The sequence below is a fragment of the Nerophis ophidion genome, linkage group LG08, assembly GCF_033978795.1.
Source record: "Nerophis ophidion isolate RoL-2023_Sa linkage group LG08, RoL_Noph_v1.0, whole genome shotgun sequence".
NCBI lineage: Eukaryota > Metazoa > Chordata > Actinopteri > Syngnathiformes > Syngnathidae > Nerophis > Nerophis ophidion.
In genome coordinates this window covers 66,319,783-66,342,389 of record NC_084618.1, presented here as the reverse complement: position 1 = coordinate 66,342,389, position 22,607 = coordinate 66,319,783, and the positions used below count along the sequence as shown (strand labels likewise).

Here is a 22,607-nt window from a genome sequence, read left to right as displayed (position 1 = left end):
GTTACACCCTGGACAAATCGCTACTTCATCGCAGGGCAGGTAAAATCATTTTAAATTCAAATCAATAACAATTAAAAATGCTTGGTTTGTGTAAAGATAAATGTGAACAGAAATGTGGGAGGACATTTTTGCTGGCGAGGAACCAATATGTTGCTATTTGTGTAGCTTTGTCATTTTGAAAATGTTTCTTCTGGCGGACTGCACCTGATATTATTGCAATACCCAAAGAGTCAATATTGAATTTGTGTCTTTTAATCAGCAATATTTCTGTCATCAATCGTCATCTGAGCTGCTGTCTTCTCCCTCTGAAAAGTCGGCAATAGGAAAGCGCAAGATGGCTGCCACACCGCTCAGCTGAGTCAGTTCTAACGAAAGGGGAAACAAGAAAATGTATGTTGAAGTATTAGGACAGTATTTTATATATATATATACACAGCCTCCACATTCATGTACATATTGTCTTGATGTAACGGTATATAATTAATAATATAGTTGGATACTAAGAGTATGTGAAAGTTCGACTTCTGCCTTGTTTACTTCCGTGTCAACCTTCTTAATGTTTTGTAATCATTCAGAAATAGCAAGCAGCTAAAATGTTCCAAACATGGATAAGTGTGGAGAGTGTTTTGCATTTTCCCCATCATGCTCTGTAATTGATTTTTAATGGGTGTGATTTAGATATTTTTTTTTATGGTGAGTAGACTTTTTTTTTTTTTTTTTTATAATTTCCACAAAGTTCAGTGAGCAGGTTCTGTTATGCGTGACCATGTCTGTTGACATTTTCTTTTGGTTGGATATACACTACATTTACATTGCCAATAGTATTTGGCCACTTGCCTTGACCCACATATGAACTTAAAGTGCCATCCCATTCCTGACCCATAGGTTTCAATATGTCAGTCCACCTCTTGCAGCTATTCCAGCTTCAACTCTTCTGGGAAGGCTGTCCACAAGGTTGCACAGTGTGTTTATAGCAATTTTCAACCATTCTTCCGAAAGCGCATTGGTGAGGTCACACACTGATGTTGGTCGAGAAGCCCTGGCTCTCGGTCTCCGTTCTAATTCATCCCAAAGGTGTTCTATCGGGTTCAGGTCAGGACTCTGTGCAGGCCAGTCAAGTTTATCCACACCAGCCTCTGTCCTCCATGTCTTTATGGGCCTTGCTTTGTGCACTGGTGCAAAGTCATTTTGGAAGAGGAAGGGGCTCCCTCCAAACTGTTCCCACCAGGTTGGGAGCATGGAATTGTCCAAAATGTTTTGGTATCCTGGAGCATGCAAAGTTCCTTTCACTGGAACTAAAGGGCCAAGCCCAACTCCTGAAAAACAACCCCACACCATAATTCCTCCTCCACCAATTTTCATACTCGGCACAATGCAGTCCGAAATGTACAGTTCTCCTGGCAAATTCCAAACCCAGACTTGTCCACCAGATTTCCAGATGGAAATTCATTATTCATCACTCCAGAGAACATGTATCCACTTCTCTAGAGTCCGGTGCAGCGTGCTTTACACCACTGCATCCGACGCTTTATATTGGACTTGGTGATGTATGGCTTAGATGCAGCTGATCGGCCATGGAAACCCGTTCCATGAAGCTCTCTGCGTACTGTACGTGGGCTAATTTGGAAGGTCACATGAACTTTGGAGCTCTGTAGCAATTGACTGTGCAGAAAGTCTTTGCACTATGCGCTTGAGCATTCGCTGACCCCCTTTCTGCCAGTTTAAGTGGCCGACCACTTTGTGGCCGAGTTGCTGTTGTTCCCCAACTCTTTCATTTTCTTATAATAATAAAGCAGACAGTTGACTTTGGAATATTTAGGAGCGAGGAGATTTCACGACTGGATTTGTTGCACAGGTGGCATCCTATGACATTTCCACGCTGGAAATCACTGAGCTCCTGAGAGTGGTCCATTCTCGAACAAATGTTTGTAGAGAGTCTCCATGCATAAGTGCTTGATTGTATACACCTGTGGTCAGACCAAGTGATTAGGACACCTGAAAGGGTGGCTAAATACTTTTGGCTATATATATATATATATATATATATATGTATGTACATATATATATATATATGTGTGTACATATATATATATATATATATACATATATATATATATATATATATATATATTTATTAATTTTTTTGCACCATGACTAAATAAGATCGTATACATTGGGTCATAGAAGTATATGCTGTGCACATAGAGCAATTAAAGATCATTGACCTGAACTACACACTTTGTCCAAAAGATGGCAACATTATAGCAGCATCAAAATTAAAATAAATGCAATCTCCCTGTGAGTAAGTGTCCTTATTAAAGTCATGATGTCTCACAGGCCAAATTAAAGATGTCAGCGGGCCATAGTTTGGACAACTTTGATCTAAAGCCGCAAAGAAGTTAGCATTCAATTGTGTGCTTCTATAGTGAAAAAAATGCAAAGGAGTTATTTGAAAGTAGGCTTGTTGTTCTGTGCAACTTACGTTCACCCGAGACGTGAAGGCTGGAGAATATTCTGTGTGAAGAGGAAACAAAAACATTTGCGCCAATCCCATCTTTTAGGCTCAGGACAAAATAGAGGGTTCTTACCTGACATTGCCGCCACTGTCTCTTACTTTGTCTACCAAGCGGACATAGCGAGCCCTGCTAGAGACTTCCTGATGCCTGCGCAGACGAGACAAATAGTACCTTGCAGGTGTCCTAGCATGTGAAGAGTTTTTCTGCGTCTCCCCTACCTGAACAGCTTATCGCTGATCATTAAAGTGTCGACGGCGAGGGCGTCTGCAGCCTTCTCCACATGAGCCACCCTGTGAGGAAGCAGACAATAGTTGATTATTTGTGTCAGCCTGCGTGATCGTGACAGGTCTAACCCATAAAAAGCTCTGTCAGGCTCATGCTGGAGCATCTTGTAGAAGTCTTCCAGGGCTTTCACTTCTCCAGCAGCCTTGGTGTCAGACAGCCTGTTTGTTACTGTGGGGTCCGAGAGGATTTCTGAGGGGAAATTTAAAAAAAAAAGTTGTGCTACAGTTGCTTAGGAAATACATAAAAACGGAATTCAAAGAAATATACAATAAACAAAAAAGATTTGCATATAATAATCATATTTCAAGGCCTTAATAAATGCATGTCTTAAAAGTTTTATTTTGATCAATATAACAATATTTCATATCTATACATTTGTTTTTACATATTTTGTATTTAATCCCCCATAAGTATTATTTTACATTTGAAAAAAACCCTATGTGTGTTTTTAAACATACCGTATTCCCTTGAATTGCTGCCGGGGCACTAATTATTTTAAAACCTCTTCTCACTCCGGGACTTACCAAAGGCATGCAGTAAAAATTTGAGTGTGATGTAAGCTTGGACCTTAAATCCTACTGAATAGCTCTTAATCTTCATCCCTTTATGCGATTTCAAATAACCGGTATTGAAATCAGCGTCCTTCATTTTAAAAATGATGACAGGGGAAGTGTCACTCGTGACGTCACGAGTTTGACCAGGCAGTAATACTAAGCATGCGCTAATTATTTTGCGAAGCGAGTTTGACCAGGCAGTAATTCAAGGCAGGCGCATACTATATGCCCTGCGGCAATTCAAGGAAATACGGTACTTAGTTTTATTTTTGCTTTTCATTTTATCCTAAATATATTATGGGAGTAAAATAATCCTATGACACTATTTTCATAATTGATTTTTTTTTTTTTAATTTTGGGGAAGAAAGTAAAATACAAATAAACCTTTGACAATTTTTTCAATGACAAAATAATTTCTTTAAATATGTATACATGTAAAATACTAGATGTGCTGGAAAAAAATCAATTCCCATCCCTATGGTTAGTCTTATTTATTCAGATTCTACTTTTTCAAAATCTACCGTATTTTTCGGACTATAAGTCGCAGTTTTTTTCATAGTTTGGCCAGGGGTGCGACTAATACTCAGGAGTGACTTATGTGTGAAATTATTAACACATTACCGTAAAATATCAAATAATATTATTCAGCTGATTCTCGTAAGAGACTAGACGTATAACATTTCATGGGATTTAGCGATTAGGAATGACAGATTGTTTGGTAAATTTATAGCATTTTCTATTTGTTTTAGTTATTTGAATGACTCTTACCATAATATGTTACGTTAACATACCAGACACCTCTCGCAGTTGGTTATTTATGCATCATATAACGTACACTTATTCAGCCTGTTGTTCACTATTCTTTATTTTAAATTGCCTTTCAAATGTCTAATCTTGGTGTTGGGTTTTATCAAATAAATTTGCCCCAAAATTGCGACTCATACTCCAGTGCGACTTACATATGTTTTTTTCCTTCTTTATTATGCATTTTCGGCAGGTGCGACTTATACTCCGAAAAATGCTGTATTTATAATTTTCAAAAATTGATTAGAAATAAATAAATTAAAATATATATGTGTTTTTCAGGCCATCTCGGTGCTGACTCTCCGCACATATGCGTTATAAGCCAAGATGAGGGTTTTTTTAACCCCTTTTGAAAGGTTTAATTATATTTTGAACCCAAATAATATATTCCGAGAATTTATATGAATTAAGAATCGTGTTGAATCGAGAATCGATTCTGATTCATATTGTCACCCCAAGAATCGGAATCGAATCGAAACGTGAGATCAGTTCAGATCAGTTTCAGTTTATTTCGATAATGCAGTTGTTGTAAGATTAGTAGTCTTTCTATGAAATATGGTCAAGTACATTTGAAAAAATGTTTTATTACAACGCTTAATCCGCAAGATTTTCCGATGCATTACTGGCATCTGTGAAAACTGGCAATGGTAGATTTCTTTGAACATGTTGGATTAGAGCATTTGAACTTGGTTCTATTAAGCACACGAGACTGGCTAATGTAAAGTAATATAATCTGCAATGACAACCTTTGAGCGAGTACTTGTGACCGGATGATGCGTGGACCAGCATGAATTTGGGTCGATTCTCCAGCAGCAGCTTGTTGTCTTGTCGCACAGCCTCTTTAAAAAGGTACGTCATGAACTGGTCCTTCACAAAGCCGGGACTGGCCACCAGGATGCACTTGACCACTGAGAAAGAAGGCAAAGATGACAACTTGACAAGGCGGCTGTCGTATATAAAAAGAGTCTCACCATCAAAGTTTATGTGGCGCAGTATAGCCTGCATTACTGCGTCGTAGAACCTCTCCAGAGCCTGCAGAGACACAAGTCACTCTCAAAAATGTGACCATCTCCCAAGTGGAAGTCCTATCTAGCTACCTTTTCATGCTGGGTGCAGCTGCCCCTTCTCTTGCGAGGAATGGTGAGCTCCACCTTGGCACGCAGCAGCGTCATGGCGGGCGTCACCAGCACCAGGTTGGCAAGACCCTCCTGCATTACCACCGCCGCCACGTCTGCCTTCTGCGTGGCATCGCATGCTTCGTCTGCGGCAGAACAACGGTCAACTCACTTTGTGCTGTGACATTTCAAAGTTGATATTTCCCTCAATTGGAATTGTGAAGTGAATTAATTCATTCCGGCGTCAAACTGTGGCCTTCATTAAACGTACAAGCGGTCTTTTAATTTAAGTGTGAAAGAAAGTTAGGAATTGTATAAAAAAAACTGAACTACTCAGCTGTTTTCAGTACTTTAGTCATTAGCCATTCTGCTTTCAGCTACAAGTTTATGTTTCCGTCTGCTTCATAAAATTTATTTGTGTACACAATTTTATCCAAGGCGCCGTTTACACTGCACACCAAATCGGATTTTTCTGCCCTCAAGTGATACGGATCTGATGTTTTTGCCTGTCTAAGTGCTTTAAAGTGCACACCAGACTCAGGTCACATTAGAAGGTAGTCCAATTCCGATTGGAATCTGATCTTTTTAAACTTCAGTCTAAACAGCAATGCAACCTGAATGAGACTTTTTCGTCAGCTTTCGGCGAGCTTCCTCATTCGTGAGCGCGGGGAAAGACGCAGTCGCCAGCAGAAGTGGATACATCATTACAACATCTGGTTTTGGTGAGCAGGGTATTTTAGAGGCCGAATTTTTGGTGCATCACTAAGTAGAGGAGGCACGGACGGACATCAGCGTGGACGAACGCAAGCTTTATTTTTCAACTCGCCACAGCGTCACTTCCGGTCCTTTAACAATCACTATTCCTTCGGAATCAAAATATGTATCCATATTTTACATATTTTGATACCAAAGAAATGTGACGTATTTGCTTACATGTAAGTTGAAAAAGGAAGCTAAGGTTGATCCATGCTGATGTACGTGTCTCCTCTACTTAACAGCCATAAAAAGATTAGAACCCTCCCAAACATATTACACTGTATTTATACATTATATTACTTAAATGTATTTTCACGTGAAAAAAAAACAAAAAACTTTAATGTGTAAAAATGTACAAGCCAGTCTGCCCCACAAAAGGTTCAAGATAAAGAAATAACTGACTTCAACTGAATAAAAATGGCGGACTTGCTCACGCAGAGCTCTTCCGGTAAACCTGTACTATAACTGGTAGAGATGTAACTTAGAGAAAATACATCACAATTGTCTCAAACTCCTAACAGCTCCTGAATGTTTTATAAATATCTCCACCATATTGTTTGATTTCCCATTTTCACTATTTATGGGGATCCCAACTACATATAAAAGTACCAACAGACTGCATAAGAGAACTCCTTTAAACAGGAACTGGACTTTCTTTGGAATTTTGCCTATCGTTCACAATCATTCTGAAAGACATGACCACAGACATTTTTTTTTTATTATTGCATTCTAAATATTAAACAGACGTAAAGAAAAGTCAGCTCAGAGCGCAGCCGATAACAGCTCCATTACTCCGCACATTAAATGGATAAATAACCATTCAAAAAGCGCCAAAAAACTCAATTTACATTTCTTGGTTTAAATATTAACCGAGTATTCGTGATATTGTTATTATACGCTCTAACGCAGACAAACTTTATAGCGGCATCGTGATCACTACCGTGTGTCCCTATGTTTACATCAGAGTGGTCTGCTTCTTTCTCGCTTCCTTAAGTTCCCTAGAAGTTTTTTGTAGATCATAAATCATGCCTCTCATCAGAAAAGTAGATGGCTGAGAATATAATCCAACAAATTGGGACACTTTGACAGCCATTTTAGGAGGGAGACACGAAAAGCGCTTGTCTCCCCACTCCCCTTGTACAGTAAGTGATTTTTTATTATGTTTGTTGGCTCTCATAAAGTCTGCAGTGAGCAGAACTCAGTGATGAAGAAAAAAAGAAAAAGTTGTGATACATTTTTTTAATTAATGTTCAGCGTATGCTTAAAATGATCAAAATTAGTTAATATTAAATGTTATTATAAATGTGCCTGTTGCTACATTACATATATTTTTACAACATGTATATAAAACCCTACTGGATGTGTTTGGATTTTTTTAGGAGCTCTACAGGCAGAATTGAACGGCTCCAATAGGCTCCATTGTAAGTTGACTTTTGAACTAATTTATTTAACAATTCATATGCATTAACAAAATTCAATTTGTGGTCACGTCTTTGATAATATTTGTGAACAATAAGCAAAATGCCCCAAAAATGTGCAGTTCCCCTTTAACAATATTAATTACACTGCAATGACTTAGCTGAAAGGACTATGGTGCTGTTTGCTTACCGATTCTGGCTAAGACTACGCTGTCCCAGCTCTTTTTAGCCAGGGTGAACTTCCTGTTGAGCTCCAGCTCGATAGTGTGGTACGCCCCCATCTGAGGAGTGAAGGAAGTGTCACTACTATGGTTATACTGCCGATTGTAGTGGTGTGTAACTGCTCATTCAGCACCAGTCAACCACAACAATAAACATATCGTTCCTCCTGACAGAGCACACTACACCTTTTACAAGCATTCAGGGAACTTTGTCATAGCAGACCACATGAGAAGGCACTAAATAACTTGTTTACATTCTTGTTGTGAGTAGTTTAAATGTGTTTGTGCCTATTTAAGGAAGCTGTTGTGCTTGAACGGACTTATGAAACTAGTCCTCATTATTAAAGCCAAACACAGACCTTGACATACTGGTTCTCCTCGATGTTGGTCCCCTTTACTCTCAGTCGGCAGGCCTGTGTGTCGAAGTCGATGGTCTCCACGCATAACGTTAAGGTAGTCCGAACTCTGGAGCTGCCCACGCTTCCGGTGTTGGATTCTGTCTGTACTTTTCTGTTGGTGAAGAACGACAACAAAACACAGTAATGAGCATAGTATTATATTGACTCCCTTTTTAATCATTTTAATGATATAGGTCAGCGATTGAACTAGTTGTACGCAAACTTGTCTAGTCGTACGCCAAAGAATCAATTAAATATTTAAACTGTGTGTAATGTTACAGTGGACAAAAAAAATGAAATATACTTTTTAAACGAAACCTCCACTTTGCTTTAATAAATACTTAGGCCTACTATGCTACTGTATTTTAATGTTGGTCATTTTGGCAGGACTTGGAGAGCCAAGTGTTTTCTGAGGTGAAAAAAGTTTGAGAACCACTGATTTAGGCAATCCAACTACACTCGTAACTCGGTTTTCGAAGTACATTGGCACCGCAAGTTGGCCTCGGTTTCCGTACATGGTCTTGGTTTTCCTACGATTAAACATTGTGTGTGAAAAAAAAGTCAAACTCTGAGTTTTTTTCTTGAATGCAAAATTAGCCACTATTGGGCCAAAGAAAGTCCATGTCAACAAGAGCCTTAATTAAGAGTCTGTGTATCCACAGTGTCACTGAACGCACCACAGTGATTAAATTAGGTCTAACCATAGGTCTTACAAAGATTGTGAAGGGTCTGGTCTTGCACTGGCACCTTCATGGAAGAAACTGAACTTCCTCGCAAGGGGAGGAGGGGTTACCAAGGAATTTGCGAGAGTCACAACAGTGTGGCTGCCCAATTAATCGACATCGAATCATCATCAAAGTTTTAACGAGTGCGATACGATAACGCAAGAGGCTGAGGTTTTTTTTGAGTGACAAGACACGTTCGCCAATCAGAAATTTTGAGCTTCACATTTCTTCGTCTTAGTCGGATTAACTGAAGGCAGTGGGCCTTTGTCTTGGTGGGTGGACAGCAGCGCGCCAGTTATACACACACAGGAAACACAGACAGAAAGTCTTGCAACTCGCCAGTGTAAAGTTCTGCAAAATAACACAAATTGTGAGGGAAAAAAATATGATTATGATATTTCAGCTTCAAATCAGATAGGTTATATGAGCCCATCAACGGGGATGAAACAGCGAGAACGCCTTGATCTGTAAAAGCAATAAACAAAAACACAATGTCCGACCTAGTTTTTCCAACTGTTAAAAAAAATGCACTTTAAGATTAAGATTTAAGTTCAATTTTGCTCACAGAAATGAGCACATTATTCATTTAGGGTAACAAAGTTATTTACTTTCCAATACAGTACGAATGTAAACAATTCTACAGTAATGAGAATCAAGTTTATATCCTCTTACATGGGTACTTGCATTATTATTATATATTATGATTACATTACAAACACTGTATAGTTTTTATTTATTTTTGATGTAGACAAAAGCTCTACTCGGTTGGTAGAGTGGCCTTGCCAGCAACTTGGGGGTTCCAAGTTCGATCCCCACTTCGCCATCCTAGTCACTGCCATTGTGTCCTTGGGCAAGACACTTTACCCACCTGCTCCCAGTCCCACCCACACTGGTTTTAATGTAATTTAGGTATTGGGTTTCACTATGTAAAGCGCTTTGAGTCACTAGAGTAAAAGCGCTATATAAATATAATTCACTTCACGTCTGTATAAAATAAATGGGTTGTACTTGTATAGCGCTTTTCTACCTTCAAGGTACTCAAAGCGCTTTGACACTACCTCCACATTTACCCATTCACACACACATTCACACACTGATGGAGGGAGCTGCCATGCAAGGCGCCAACCAGCACCCATCAGGAGCAAGGGTGAAGTGTCTTGCTCAGGACACAACGGACGTGACGAGGTTGGTACTAGGTGGGATTTGAACCAGGGACCCTCGGGTTGCGCACGGCCACTCTCCTACTGCGCCACGCCATCCCTAAAAGTAACATATTTATTGAAGTAAATTATTGCATATTGTTCTCAAGTGTGGCACATTCAGACAAGAATGTTTTGATTGACAGTCTAAAAGTCACATATCTTCCATCACCAAACATGTTAGCACCCATTGAAAAAATAGAGGAAAACTGACGAAAAAAAGAGGAACATTTCAATTGGCACCAAGTGCTACCACGCCAGCCCCGAAAGAAAATTTGGTAAATCAAGACAACATTACCTGCCATTGGGTGAATTTCTAAACTATGTTTTACCCTTAGATTTATTCTCATCTACCAAACTATTTTGGCTGTCTTTTTGACACTTACATGTCCCATATAATGTACCACATAATGTGTTGTTTTTTAGTAGATAATTTACCAACATTATCATTATTTAAAATGTTATGTAATATTCGATAACATTCATGTAAAGAACATAGAAAATGTTTCCCATTTGGCAACTCTATCCAGTTGCCACGCCCCCTCGGCTATTATATTTCCTCTGTTTACAATCAATCACGTCAAAAACAGATTTTCTCGCTGGCTACTATAAATACTCTAGAACAAGGGTCGGCAACCCGCGGCTCCGGAGCCGCATGCGGCTCTTTGATCACTCTGATGTGGCTCATCTGCATACTTGCCGACCCCCCCATTTTTCCGGGAGGTTTCCGGATTTCAGTGCCTCTCCCAGAAGTCTCCCCAGGATAACATTCTCAGATTCTCACTCAGACAACAATAATGAGGGCGTGCTGTGATGGCAATGCCTTAAAAGTCCTCTCGTCAATGTTGTCGCGTCTGCTTTTATACTATGCTATACTAGTGTGCTGCTGCTGACACAGCGCGTTGGCAACTGCAAGGCATACGTGTTTAACAGCCATACAGGTTACACTGAGGGTTGTGATATAAACAACTTTAACACTCTTACTAATATGCGCCACACTGTGAACCCACACCAAACAAAAATGACAAACACATTGTAGGACAACATAAACACAACAGAACAAATACCCAGAATCCCATGCACCCCTAACTCTTCCGGGCTACATTATACACTATATGTACAAAATATAAAATTCTCAAGTTGAATCGCAGTTTTAGAGAGAAAAATCACAATTAAGTTTTTTCTCAAAATCGTGTAGCCCTTCCCGACAGTGCGATGTGTTGTGCAGTAGAGCACTGTTGCGCATGCATGCTAATGCATCCATTGATGTAAACAAAGTCGTGTGATCACACAGTCATTGTCCCCGTGGTCTTGGATATAACAAGAGTGCCAGCCAGCACTTTGATAAATAGGTCGGGAAAAAAAAAAACTGCTGAATTCAAGAAAGAGATGGCGTAGTGAAGCATGGAGGTGCTTTCCTTCCTCCCTTGCCACTCACCGCCGTCTCTGCCAACAAGAATGTTCAATAAAAGGTAAAAGTGATTGCATGTACATGTTAAACTATAATAGCTCCATATAAATCTGTTTTGAGTTAACATTTTAGTGTATAGAACGCATAATTTGGGAAAAATGGTGTTGGTTTTTTCGACAGATCCTTTGGAACAGATTAACACTGTAAATTTTAAGGGGCATTGTATTTAATAAAGGTTCTGCCACACCTTACCCAAATGGATAACATAGTCATAAAAAAAACCACTGAAAATATGTCAAACATCCTGCATAAGAAAAGATCACTGCTGTTTTTCAAGGACCCATGGCAAAATAAACACCTAAGTCCAAGGATCATACATATACATAACAACGCTCTGGTGTGTTAAGGAATCTGCTGCAAAAATCTTAAAATGCTCTCAAATAATGAACTGAACTTGCAGACTGGTTCGACATCTTTTGACAGGTTTTACCCCACAGGCTGCCAGTTGAACGGCCCTGCCGTAGGGCATGAAAATAGTCGTATTGTTGTCAGTACCTTATGGTGGAGGCCCTCAAGCTGTCACCCTCTTGCAGCAGGTTATAGGTGTGCCACATGTCCTCTGCTTCCTCTGGCATCAGAGTCACCTGGCTGAGAAAGATGTTAGACAGGTGAGCCATGATGTGTCACAACCAGGGCTGTCAAAATCATACCTTTGTGTTGAATCACAAAAAATAACGCATTAATCATGTACACTCTTGGATACATCATGCAACTTATTTGGACCGTACAAGCCATTTTACCATCGCCGTTATACAGTCAAGTGATGAGATCAATGCATACGTCAAACTGAAATGAGTGAGGAGACGCCAACTGGTGTCCTCCCTGGCAAATATTACTCCATGATCCAGCCTTAAAAGAACTTTACTTAAAACTGTCACCAGTGGCGAGCAAATAAATGACATGCATTCAAGTAAAACATTTAAAAATATTCCTGCATGACAATCTGATAATACAATTGCTTTTGTGTACAAATATTGGGATCCTGTCTTAAGCAAATATGTATTATGCAAGTGAGTAACATTCTGTGAATATTCATGGTTAATCCAAATCGTGACTAAATTGATTTAAAAAAAAATAACAATTTGACACACGACTTATCCTGGGTGTACACTGCCTTCCGCCCATGTGCAGCTGGGATAGGCTACATCAGTGGTTCTCAAATGGGGGTACTTGAAGTTATGCCAAGGGGTACGTGAGATTTTTTAAAAATGTTCTAATAGCAACAATTAAAAAATAATTTATAAATATATTTATTGAATAATGCTTCAACAAAATATGAATGTAAGTCCATTAACTGTGAAAAGAAATGCAACAATGCAGTATTCAGTGTTGACAGATAGATTTTTTGTGGAAATGTTCCATAAATATTGATGTTAAAGATTTCTTTTTTGTGAAGAAATGTTTACAATTAAGTTCATGAATCCAGATGGATCTCTATTACAATCCCCACAGAGGGCACATTAATTTGATGATTACTTCTATGTGTAGAAATCTGTATTTATAATTGAATCACTTGTTTATTTTTCAACAAGTTTTTTAGTTACTTTTATATCTTTTTTTTTCTCCAAAAAGTTCAAGAAAGATCACTACAAATGAGCAATATTTTGCACTGTTATACAATTTAGTAAATCAGAAACTGATGACATAGCGCTGTATTTTACTTCTTTATCTCTTATTTTCAACCAAAAATGCTTCGCTCTGATTAGGGAGTACTTGAATTAAAAAAAATATTCACAGGGGATACATCACTGAAAAAAGGTTGAGAACCACTGGGCTACAGCACTCCCCGCGACCCGTTGCGGCTAGAGTGTCCACCCTGAAATTGGTTTGATTGATTGATTGATTGATTGATTGATTGATTGCAACTTTTATTAGTAGACTGCACAGTACAGTACATATTCCCCGTACGATTAACCACTAAATGGTAACACCGGAATAAGTTTTTCAACTTGTTTAACTCGGGGTCCACGTTAATCATCCATCTCCATTCATCTTCTTTCGCTTATCCGAGGTCAGGTCATGGGGGCAGCAGCCTAAGCAGGGAAGCCCAGACTTCCCTCTCCCCAGCCACTTAGTCCAGCTCCTCCCGGGGGATCCCGAGGCGTTTCCAGGCCAGCCGGGAGACATAGTCTTCCCAACGTGTCCTGGGTCTTCCCCGTGGCCTCCTACCGTTTGGATGTGCCCTAAACACCTCCCTAGGGAGGCGTTCGGGTGGCATCCTGACCAGATGCCCAAACCACCTCATCTGGCTCCTCTCGCTGTGGAGGAGCCGCGGCTTTACTTTGAGTTCCTCCCGGATGGCAGAGCTTCTCACCCTATCTCTAAAGGAGAGCCCCGCCACACGGCGGAGGAAACTCATTTCAGCCGCTTGTACCCGTGATCTTATCCTTTCGGTCATGACCCAAAGCTCATGACCATAGATGAGGATGGGAACGTAGATCGAACGGTAAATTGAGAGCATTGCCTTCCGGCTCAGCTCCTTCTTCACCACAACGGACCGGTACAACGTCCGCATTACTGAATACGCCGCACCGATCCGCCTGTCGATCTCACGATCCACTCTTCCCTCACTCGTGAATAAGACTCCTAGGTACTTGAACTCCTTCACTTGGGGCAGGGCCACATTAATCAATTCATGGTAAATTCATGGTAGGTCGTGAGTTCAAACCCTGGCTGAGTCATACCAAAGACTATACAAATGGGACCCATTACCTTCCTGCTTGGCACTCAGAATCAAAGGTTGGAATTGGGGGGTTAAATCACCAAAAAATTATTCCCGAGCGCAGCCACCGCTGCTGCCCACTGTTCCCCTCACCTCCCAGGGGGTGAACATGGTGATGGGTCAAATGCAGAGATTAAATTTACCACACAAAGTGTTGGTGTGACAATCATTGTTACGTTAACTTTTAAGGACAAGCGGTAGGAAATTGGAAGTGGGCTGGGGATAGGTTGATTGGCAATACTAAATTGGCCCTAGTGTTTGAATGTGAGTGTAAATGTCGTTTGTCTATTTGTGATGGCACTGCGATGAGATGGCGACTTGTCCAGGGTGTACACCGCCTTCCGCCCGGTTGTAGCTGAGATAGGCGCCAGCGCCCCCCGCGACCCCAAAAGGGAATAAGCGGTAGGAAATGGATGGATGGATGGTAGGAAATTGATGGATGGCTGGCATTTGACACCCCTCGTCACAACATGCGATGCCATCCTTCGAAAGTTTGCGGTTCAGTATTCCATCCATCCGTTTCCTACCGCTTATTCTCTAGTTGACACTGACGTCTTTTTTATATAAATAAGCGTGTTCCCGGTTATTACACGTAAATTACGTGCTCGTTTTGAATGTCAACAAACTTTACGTGGCACGTGGGGGAATCAGCTGTTAAAAAAGTAGCAGGCAGGCTAGCTACGTTACGTTGGCCACATCGTGCTAGCTCCTCGGCTAACTTCGGCTACTCACCCGGTGTTGTCTTTTTCAATATCCCTGTGAAGTAGCTTCATGGTTGGTTATGTTGTACACCTGCAAATATACGATGTACACACGCTAATCCGTGTTCAGCGTCATCATTAAAACTAGCTTTTTTAAATCATCTCTTAACTTGAAAATGAATGGATGCTAAATCCAAACATGCTCATGTATCGATGACGCGCTAGCCTGTCTTCTATTAAAAAATGGATGAGGTAAATAAACATCCGGGTATTTCGGTATTTTTACTTTTTGCTTTTCAAACTTTATTGACATAAACAATTAACACGCCCTTTGAAAAGGCTGTGGGTGACGTTACGCTCGTTCACAAGTACGGACAAGTGCATATGTTTGTTTTATTTTTTTCCTTTTTTTTTATTTTATTTTTTATTGAACAACAAACCTGCATTTATAATTCACCTGTCATAATCAAATAAAGAAAACCAAAGAAAATACACATAGATTAATGAATAATAATAATAATAATAATAAAACATAAGAAAAAAAAGAATAAAGACAAAAAGGGCAACCTAAATCATCCTCTAAAGCAGGGGTCACCAACATTTTTTAAATCAGGGGCTACTTCTTGGGTACTGATTAATGCGAAGGGCCACCAGTTTGATACACACTTAAAAGCCTACTGAAATAAAATGTTCTTATTCAAACGGGAATAGCAGGTCCTTTCTATGTGTCAAACTTGATCATTTCGCGATATTGCCATATATTTGCTGAAAAGATTTAGTAGAAATTCTTTCAGCAGAAATATGGCAATATTGCTGAAAGGATTTAGTAGAGGCTTCACAGTGGAAGAGGGGTTAGTGCGTCTGCCTCACAATACGAAGGTCCTGCAGTACTGGGTTCAATCCCAGGCTCGAAATCGTTCTGTTTGGAGTTTGCATGTTCTCCCCGTGAATGCGTGGGTTCCCTCCGGGTACTCCGGCTTCCTCCCACTTCCAAAAACATGCACCTGGGGATAAGTTGATTGGCAACACTAAATTGGCCCTAGTGTGTGAATGTGAGTGTGAATGTTGTCTGTCTATCCGTGTTGGCCCTGCGATGAGGTGGCGACTTGTCCAGGGTGTACCCCGCCTTCTGCCCGATTGTAGCTGTGATAGGCGCCAGCGACCCCAAAAGGGAATAAGCGGTAGAAAATGGATGGATTTAGTAGAGAACATCGACGATAAAGTTCGCAACTTTTGGTCGCTAATAGAAAAGCCCTGCCTTTACCGGAAGTATGTGTGCGTGACGTCACGAGTTGCAGGGCACCACACATATTCACAATGTTTATAATGGGAGCCACCAGCAGTAAGAGCAATTCGGACCGAGAAAGCGACAATTTCCCCATTGATTTAAGCGAGGATGAAAGATTCGTGAATTAGGATATTGATAGTGAAGGAATAGAAGAAGAAAAAAAAGCGACGGCTCTGGGCGGCGGCAGTGTGAGCGTTTCAGATGTAATCAAACACATTTACTAGGATCATTCTGGAAGATCCCTTATCTGCTTATTGTTTTAATAGTGTTTTAGTGAGATTTTAAAGATTGTAAAGACACACTTCGAGGTCGGATGGCTGCGGTGAACACGCAGTTTCTCAGAGAGGAGCCAAGCTCACAGCTGCCTTTTTTGACATAACAGCTGCTGCAGGACGACGAATAATCCATTGATGTCTCCGGTAAGATATATATCACAATTTCCCCATCCAAAAACATGCTGGTTGACGTAGAGAAATCATGTTCGCTTGACCGCTCTGTGTTAAAGCTTTACAACAAACAAAGAAACACCGGCTGTGTCTCGTTGCTAAAGACAGCTGCAATCCACCGCTTTCCACCAACAGCATTGTTCTTTATAGTCTCCATTATTAAATGAACAAATTGCAAAATATTCAGCAATATACATATGTCCAACATACAGTATAATTATGCGATTAAAGCAGATGACTTTTAGCTGTGTGTGGTGCAGCGCTAATATTTCCTTGCAGTCCGTGACGTCACGCGTACGCGTCATCATTCCGCGACGTTTTCAACAAGAAACTCGCGGGAAATTTAAAATTGCAATTTAGTCAACTAAAAAGGCCGTATTGGCATGTGTTGCAATGTTAATATTTCATCATTGATATATAAACTATCAGACTGCGTGGTCGGTAGTAGTGGGTTTCAGTAGGCCTTTAAATAAATTGCCAGAAATAGCCAATTTGCTCAATTTACATTTATGAAATAAATCTATATATTTAAAAAAATGGGTATTTCTGTCTGTCATTCCGTCGTATTATTTGTTTTCCTTTTACGGAAGGTTTTTTTGTAGAGAATAAATGATGAGAAAAAAAAAACACTTAACTGAACGGTTTAAAAGAGGAGAAAACACGAAAAAAATGAAAATTTAATTTTGAAATATAGTTTATCTTCAATTTCGACTCTTTAAAATTCAAAATTCAACCGAAAAAAATGAAGAGAAAAACTAGCTAATTCGAATCTTTTTGAAAAAATTAAAAAAAGAATTTATGGAACATCATTAGTAATTAGTCCTGATTAAGATTAATTTTAGAATTTTGATGACATGTTTTAAATAGGTTCAAATCCAATCTGAACTTTGTTATAATTTATAACAAATTGGACCAAGCTATATTTCTAACAAAAACAAATCATTATTTCTTCTAGACTTTCCAGAACAAACATTTTAAAAGACATTCAAAAGACTTTGAAATAAGATTTGAATTGGATTCTACAGATTTACTAGATTCGCCAGAATATTTTTGGGGAATTTTAATCATAATACATTTGAAGAAATATTTCAAAAATATTATTCGTCGAAAAAACAGAAGCTAAAATGAAGAATTAAATTAAAATGTATTTATTATTCTTTAAAATAAAAAATAAAAAAAATACTTGAACATTGATTTAAATTGTCAGGAAAGAAGAGGAAGGAATTTAAAAGGTAAAAATGTATATGTGTTTGAAAATCCTAAAATCATTTTTAAGGTTGTTTTTTTTCTTCTAAAATTGTCTTTCTGAAAGTTATAAGAAGCAAAGTAAAAAAATGAATGAATTTATTTAAACAAGTGAAGACCATCCGTCCATCCATTTTTCTACCGCTTATTCCCTTTGGGGTCACGGGGGGGGCTGGTGATTATCTCAGCTAAAATCGGGCGGAAGGTGGAGTACACCCTGGACAAGTCGCCCACACTCACATTCACACAGTAGGGCCAATTTAGTGTTGCCAATCAACCTATCCCCAGGTGCATGTCTTTGGAGGTGGGAGGAAGCCGGAGTACCCGGAGGGAACCCACGCAGTCAAGGGGAGAAAATGCAAACTCTACATAGACCAAGTCTTTAAAATATTTTCTTGGATTTTCAAATTCTATTTGAGTTTTGTCTCCCTTAGAATTAAAAATGACAAGCAAAGCGAGACCAGCTTGCTAGTAAATAAATACAATTTAAAAAATAGAGGAAGCTCACTGGTAAGTGCTGCTCTTTGAGCTATTTTAAGAACAGGCCAGCGGACTACTCATCTGGTCCCTACGGACTACCTAGTGCCCGCGGGCACCGCGTTGGTGACCCCTTCTCTAAAGGCTTAGTTGTCCACATGCGTGGACAGCACCTTTTAGCTCTTATTTCCAAAATGGTGTACACTACTGAATTGGGGTCTTATGGCCCTTATGTGGAGACTTATACTGCTTTCTGGTGGTGTCAGAAGAGTATAACATACAATGGAATTTGGGGGGGGAAAAAAGTGTAAAAATAAGAATTAGCATGTCACTCAACATGAAGTACACGTTTGTTACTTATGGACTAAGTACATCATATAAAAATATGATTCTTAGTTTTTATTCTAATTAGGGTCCAATAAGCCCAAATAACAAAGATAAATAAATAAAAAAGATATGCAAACAAACAGCTTGGGACTTAAGAGGTTAAATGTTTTTTTAACAGGGATATCAATTTAAGGGCGTTTGTACAATTCATCATTCTCCTAAATTTGATTGATAATTGTAAACCATTAAGTCAATTAGAAAATGTAGGTTTTACTTTCATAAATCGACATAGATAGATAGATAGATAGATAGATAGATAGATAGATAGATAGATAGATAGATAGATAGATAGATAGATAGATAGATAGATAGATAGATAGATAGATAAATAGATTGATAGATAGATAGATAGATAGATAGATAGATGGATAGATAGATAGATAGACAATCAGACAGACAGACAGACAGACAGACAGACAGATAGATAGATAGATAGATAGATAGATAGATAGATAGATAGATAGATAGATAGATAGATAGATAGATAGATAGATAGATAGATAGATAGATAGATAGATAGATAGATAGATAGATAGATAGATAGATAGATAGATAGATAGATGGATAGAAAGTACTTTATTGATTCCTTCAGGAGAGTTCTCTCAGGAAAATTAAAATTCCAGCAGCAGGGTACAGAATTGAGGTCGATTTTTAAAGTAAAAAGTAAATAATAAGGGTATGAATGGAAATAAAATATAAAATACAACAATAAAAAGAAAAAGAAAACATAACAATAACAATTTAACAGTAGGGACGGCGTGGCGCAGAGGGAGAGTGGCCGTGCGCAACCCGAGGGTCCCTGGTTCAAATCCCACCTAGTACCAACTTCGTCACGTCTGTTGTGTCCTGAGCAAGACACTTCACCCTTGCTCCTGATGGGTGCTGGTTGGCGCCTTGCATGGCAGCTCCCTCCATGTGTGTGTGAATGGGTAAATGTGGAAGTAGTGTCAAAGCGTTTTGAGTACCTTGAAGGTAGAAAAGCGCTATACAAGTACAACCCATTTATCATTTAGCAGTAAACATATGAATGTATTAAGAGAAACTAGGCAGTAGTGACCATGTCATGAAAATGTATTGCACTGTTTTTTTGCTGTTTATTTCAGTATTGTTAAAATTTTGCCTGGCGTATAATGATGTTGACAAACATCTTTATGTTTCAGTCGTTTATAAAAATACCAAATTTGATCTCTTCTATAGAGAATGGGGACAACTCCACACCCTTGTTTCTCAGCCAATCTCTGCTCCTCCCAAAGCACATGTACACTCTCACATTCCACAAACAGATGATTGAAATCATCCATCTACTGCTCCACCTACGGACAAGTGCATATGTATTAGGAAAGGTTGGGTATTTGCGTCATAACAACGTCGGTCATAAATTATTTCCATTCCTTCGTTCCTTCATTCTTCTTTTGTGGGTGTTGCTTTTCAAGCACAACAAACAAACCCATGATAGAAACGGGGCAGGGTTCATGAAGGAGGGACGTGCATGTTTTTGATGTTTTTGTATGTGAGGATGTAAATATCAGATGTATGCAGATGACACGGTTATTTATACTTGGGGAAAAGACGCTGAAACGGTTGTCAGAAAACTTACAGCAGCCATGGAGAAGATGGCAAGATGGCTACATGACTCTTGTCTTACATTAAACATTAAGAAAATGGCAACAATGTATTTTGTAAATAAATATAAAATGTCATCCTTTCCAAATATACGGGTTGATAAGGAGATAATACAAAATGTTAGTGAATATCGTTACCTGGGTGTCATTTTAGACCCAACACTTGGCTTTAAAAAACACATCAAACAGATGTGCCAGAGTCTTAAATACAACATAAAAACGTTCAAATGTATCAGGAATTCGTTAACACTGGAGGCAGCTCAAACTTATTTTAATGCAATGATTATGTCTCATTTTTATTATTGTCTAACATGTTGGTCGCAGGCAAGCAAAATGACTCTGAGGCCATTGGAAACTTTGTACCAAACAATCGCTCAAAATTCTTGACCGAAAACCACAACACCACCATCACTCTTTAGTTCTCCAAAAATATAGATTGTTAGACTTAGCTAATATTCAAAGATTAGCATCAATACGAATGGCCCTTTGAATCCTAAAAAAACACAGCACCAGCGCCACTTAAGCACTTTGTCCAGTTTACATCTGCTGTGGCAACCAGAAACATGCGAGCTTCCACCAGGGGGCAGTGTAGCATACCCAGATGTAAAACATATTTGGCACAATCAGCCTTTTCATATAAAGCCCTAAAGGAATGGAAAAACCTCACAACAAACTTGAAAAGTTTAACAGATTACATTACATTTACAATTGAAGTTAAAAAGTGGCTTTGGAATAATCAAAGCTGCTCACACGGTCACTGAGGTGGGCACTGTGTTTGACAGATGAAATTAATGTGTATTATATTTATCCATGACAGCATTTTAATTGTAAATTGTGAGGCGTGTGGGTTGAAATCATGGTTGTTTTTGTTGTTTTACAAATGATGACAGATGTGAACAAGAGCGTACCGTATTTCCTTGAATTGCCGCAGGGCGTATAGTATGCGCCTGCCTTGAATTACTGCCGGGTCAAACTCACTTCCCAAAATAATTAGCGCATGCTTAGTAGAAGCATTTAAGTCTCACCTTAAAACTCATCTGTATCTCTAGCCTTTAAATAGACCTCCTTTTTAGACCAGTTGATCTGCCGCTTCTTTTCTTTCTCCTATGTCCCCCCCTCCCTTGTGGAGGGGGTCCGGTCCGATGACCATGGATGAAGTACTGGCTGTTCAGAGTCGAGACCCAGGATGGACCACTCGTCGGGACCCAGGATGGACCGCTCGCCTGTATCGGTTGGGGACATCTCTACGCTGCTGATCCGCCTCCGCTTGAGATGGTCTCCTGTGGACGGGATTCTCGCTGCTGTCTTGGATCCGCTTGAACTGAACTCTCGCGGCTGTGTTGGAGCCACTATGGATTGAACTTTCACAGTATCATGTTAGACCCGCTCGACATCCATTGCTTTCGGTCCCCTAGAAGGGGGGGGGGGGGGGGGGGGGGGGGGGGGCACATCTGAGGTCCTCTCCAAGGTTTCTCATAGTCAGCATTGTCACTGGCGTCCCACTGGATGTGAATTCTCCCTGCCCAGTGGGTGTGAGTTTTTCTTGCCCTTTTGTGGGTTCTTCCGAGGATGTTGTAGTCGTAATGATTTGTGCAGTCCTTTGAGACATTTGTGATTTGGGGCTATATAAATAAACATTGATTGATTGATAGTATTACCGCCTGGTCAAACTCGTGACGTCACGAGTGACACTTCCCTTGTCATCATTTTCAAAATGGAGGAGGCTGATTTCAATACGGGTAATTTGAAATCGCATAAAGGGAAGAAGATTAAGAGCTATTCAGCTGGATTTAAGGTCCAAGCTTACATCACACTCAAATTTTTACTGCATACCCTTGGTAAGTGCCAGAGTGAGAAGAGGTTTTAAAATAATTAGCGCATGCTTACTTTTACCGCATGCCTTTTGTAAGCGCAGGAGTGAGGAGAGGTTTTAAATTAATTAGCACCCCGGCTGCAATTCAAGGAAATACGGCGTATTGTCTTTGTGTGATGATGTAAATGAGATGTGGTTGTATTGTATATTAGTATGTGTCCATGAAAAGGCATTTTATGACTTTTTAAAATTTGATTATGTGATATGGTATGATTTTATTGTAATTATTTTATTAAATGGTTTTTGTATCTCTTTAATTCAGGTAGCCAGGGACTGCAGATGGAAAGGAGCTATTTAGCTATAATCTGGTACAGAACATATCTGTCTTTGACCTAAATGTTTCTGTGCATTGTCCCTTAACATAAAGACTAAACTAAACTAAAT

At 39.5% G+C, this 22,607-nt stretch overlaps 1 protein-coding gene across 1 annotated transcript; it reads right to left on the bottom strand.

Annotated features, from left to right (window-relative positions):
- Window positions 1-236: 236 nt before the first annotated feature.
- pelo (pelota mRNA surveillance and ribosome rescue factor) lies at window positions 237-15,144 on the bottom strand. Its single transcript, XM_061909472.1, has 12 exons — window positions 14,917-15,144; window positions 11,958-12,050; window positions 8,029-8,179; window positions 7,639-7,729; window positions 5,257-5,420; window positions 5,131-5,191; window positions 4,906-5,067; window positions 2,870-2,990; window positions 2,735-2,806; window positions 2,589-2,663; window positions 2,483-2,514; window positions 237-365 (listed from the first exon to the last, which is right to left on the bottom strand). The coding sequence occupies exons 1-12, from the start codon at window positions 14,955-14,957 to the stop codon at window positions 274-276; spliced, it is 1,155 nt and encodes a 384-aa protein (XP_061765456.1). The 5' UTR covers window positions 14,958-15,144; the 3' UTR covers window positions 237-273.
- Between the last annotated feature and the right edge of the window lie 7,463 nt (window positions 15,145-22,607).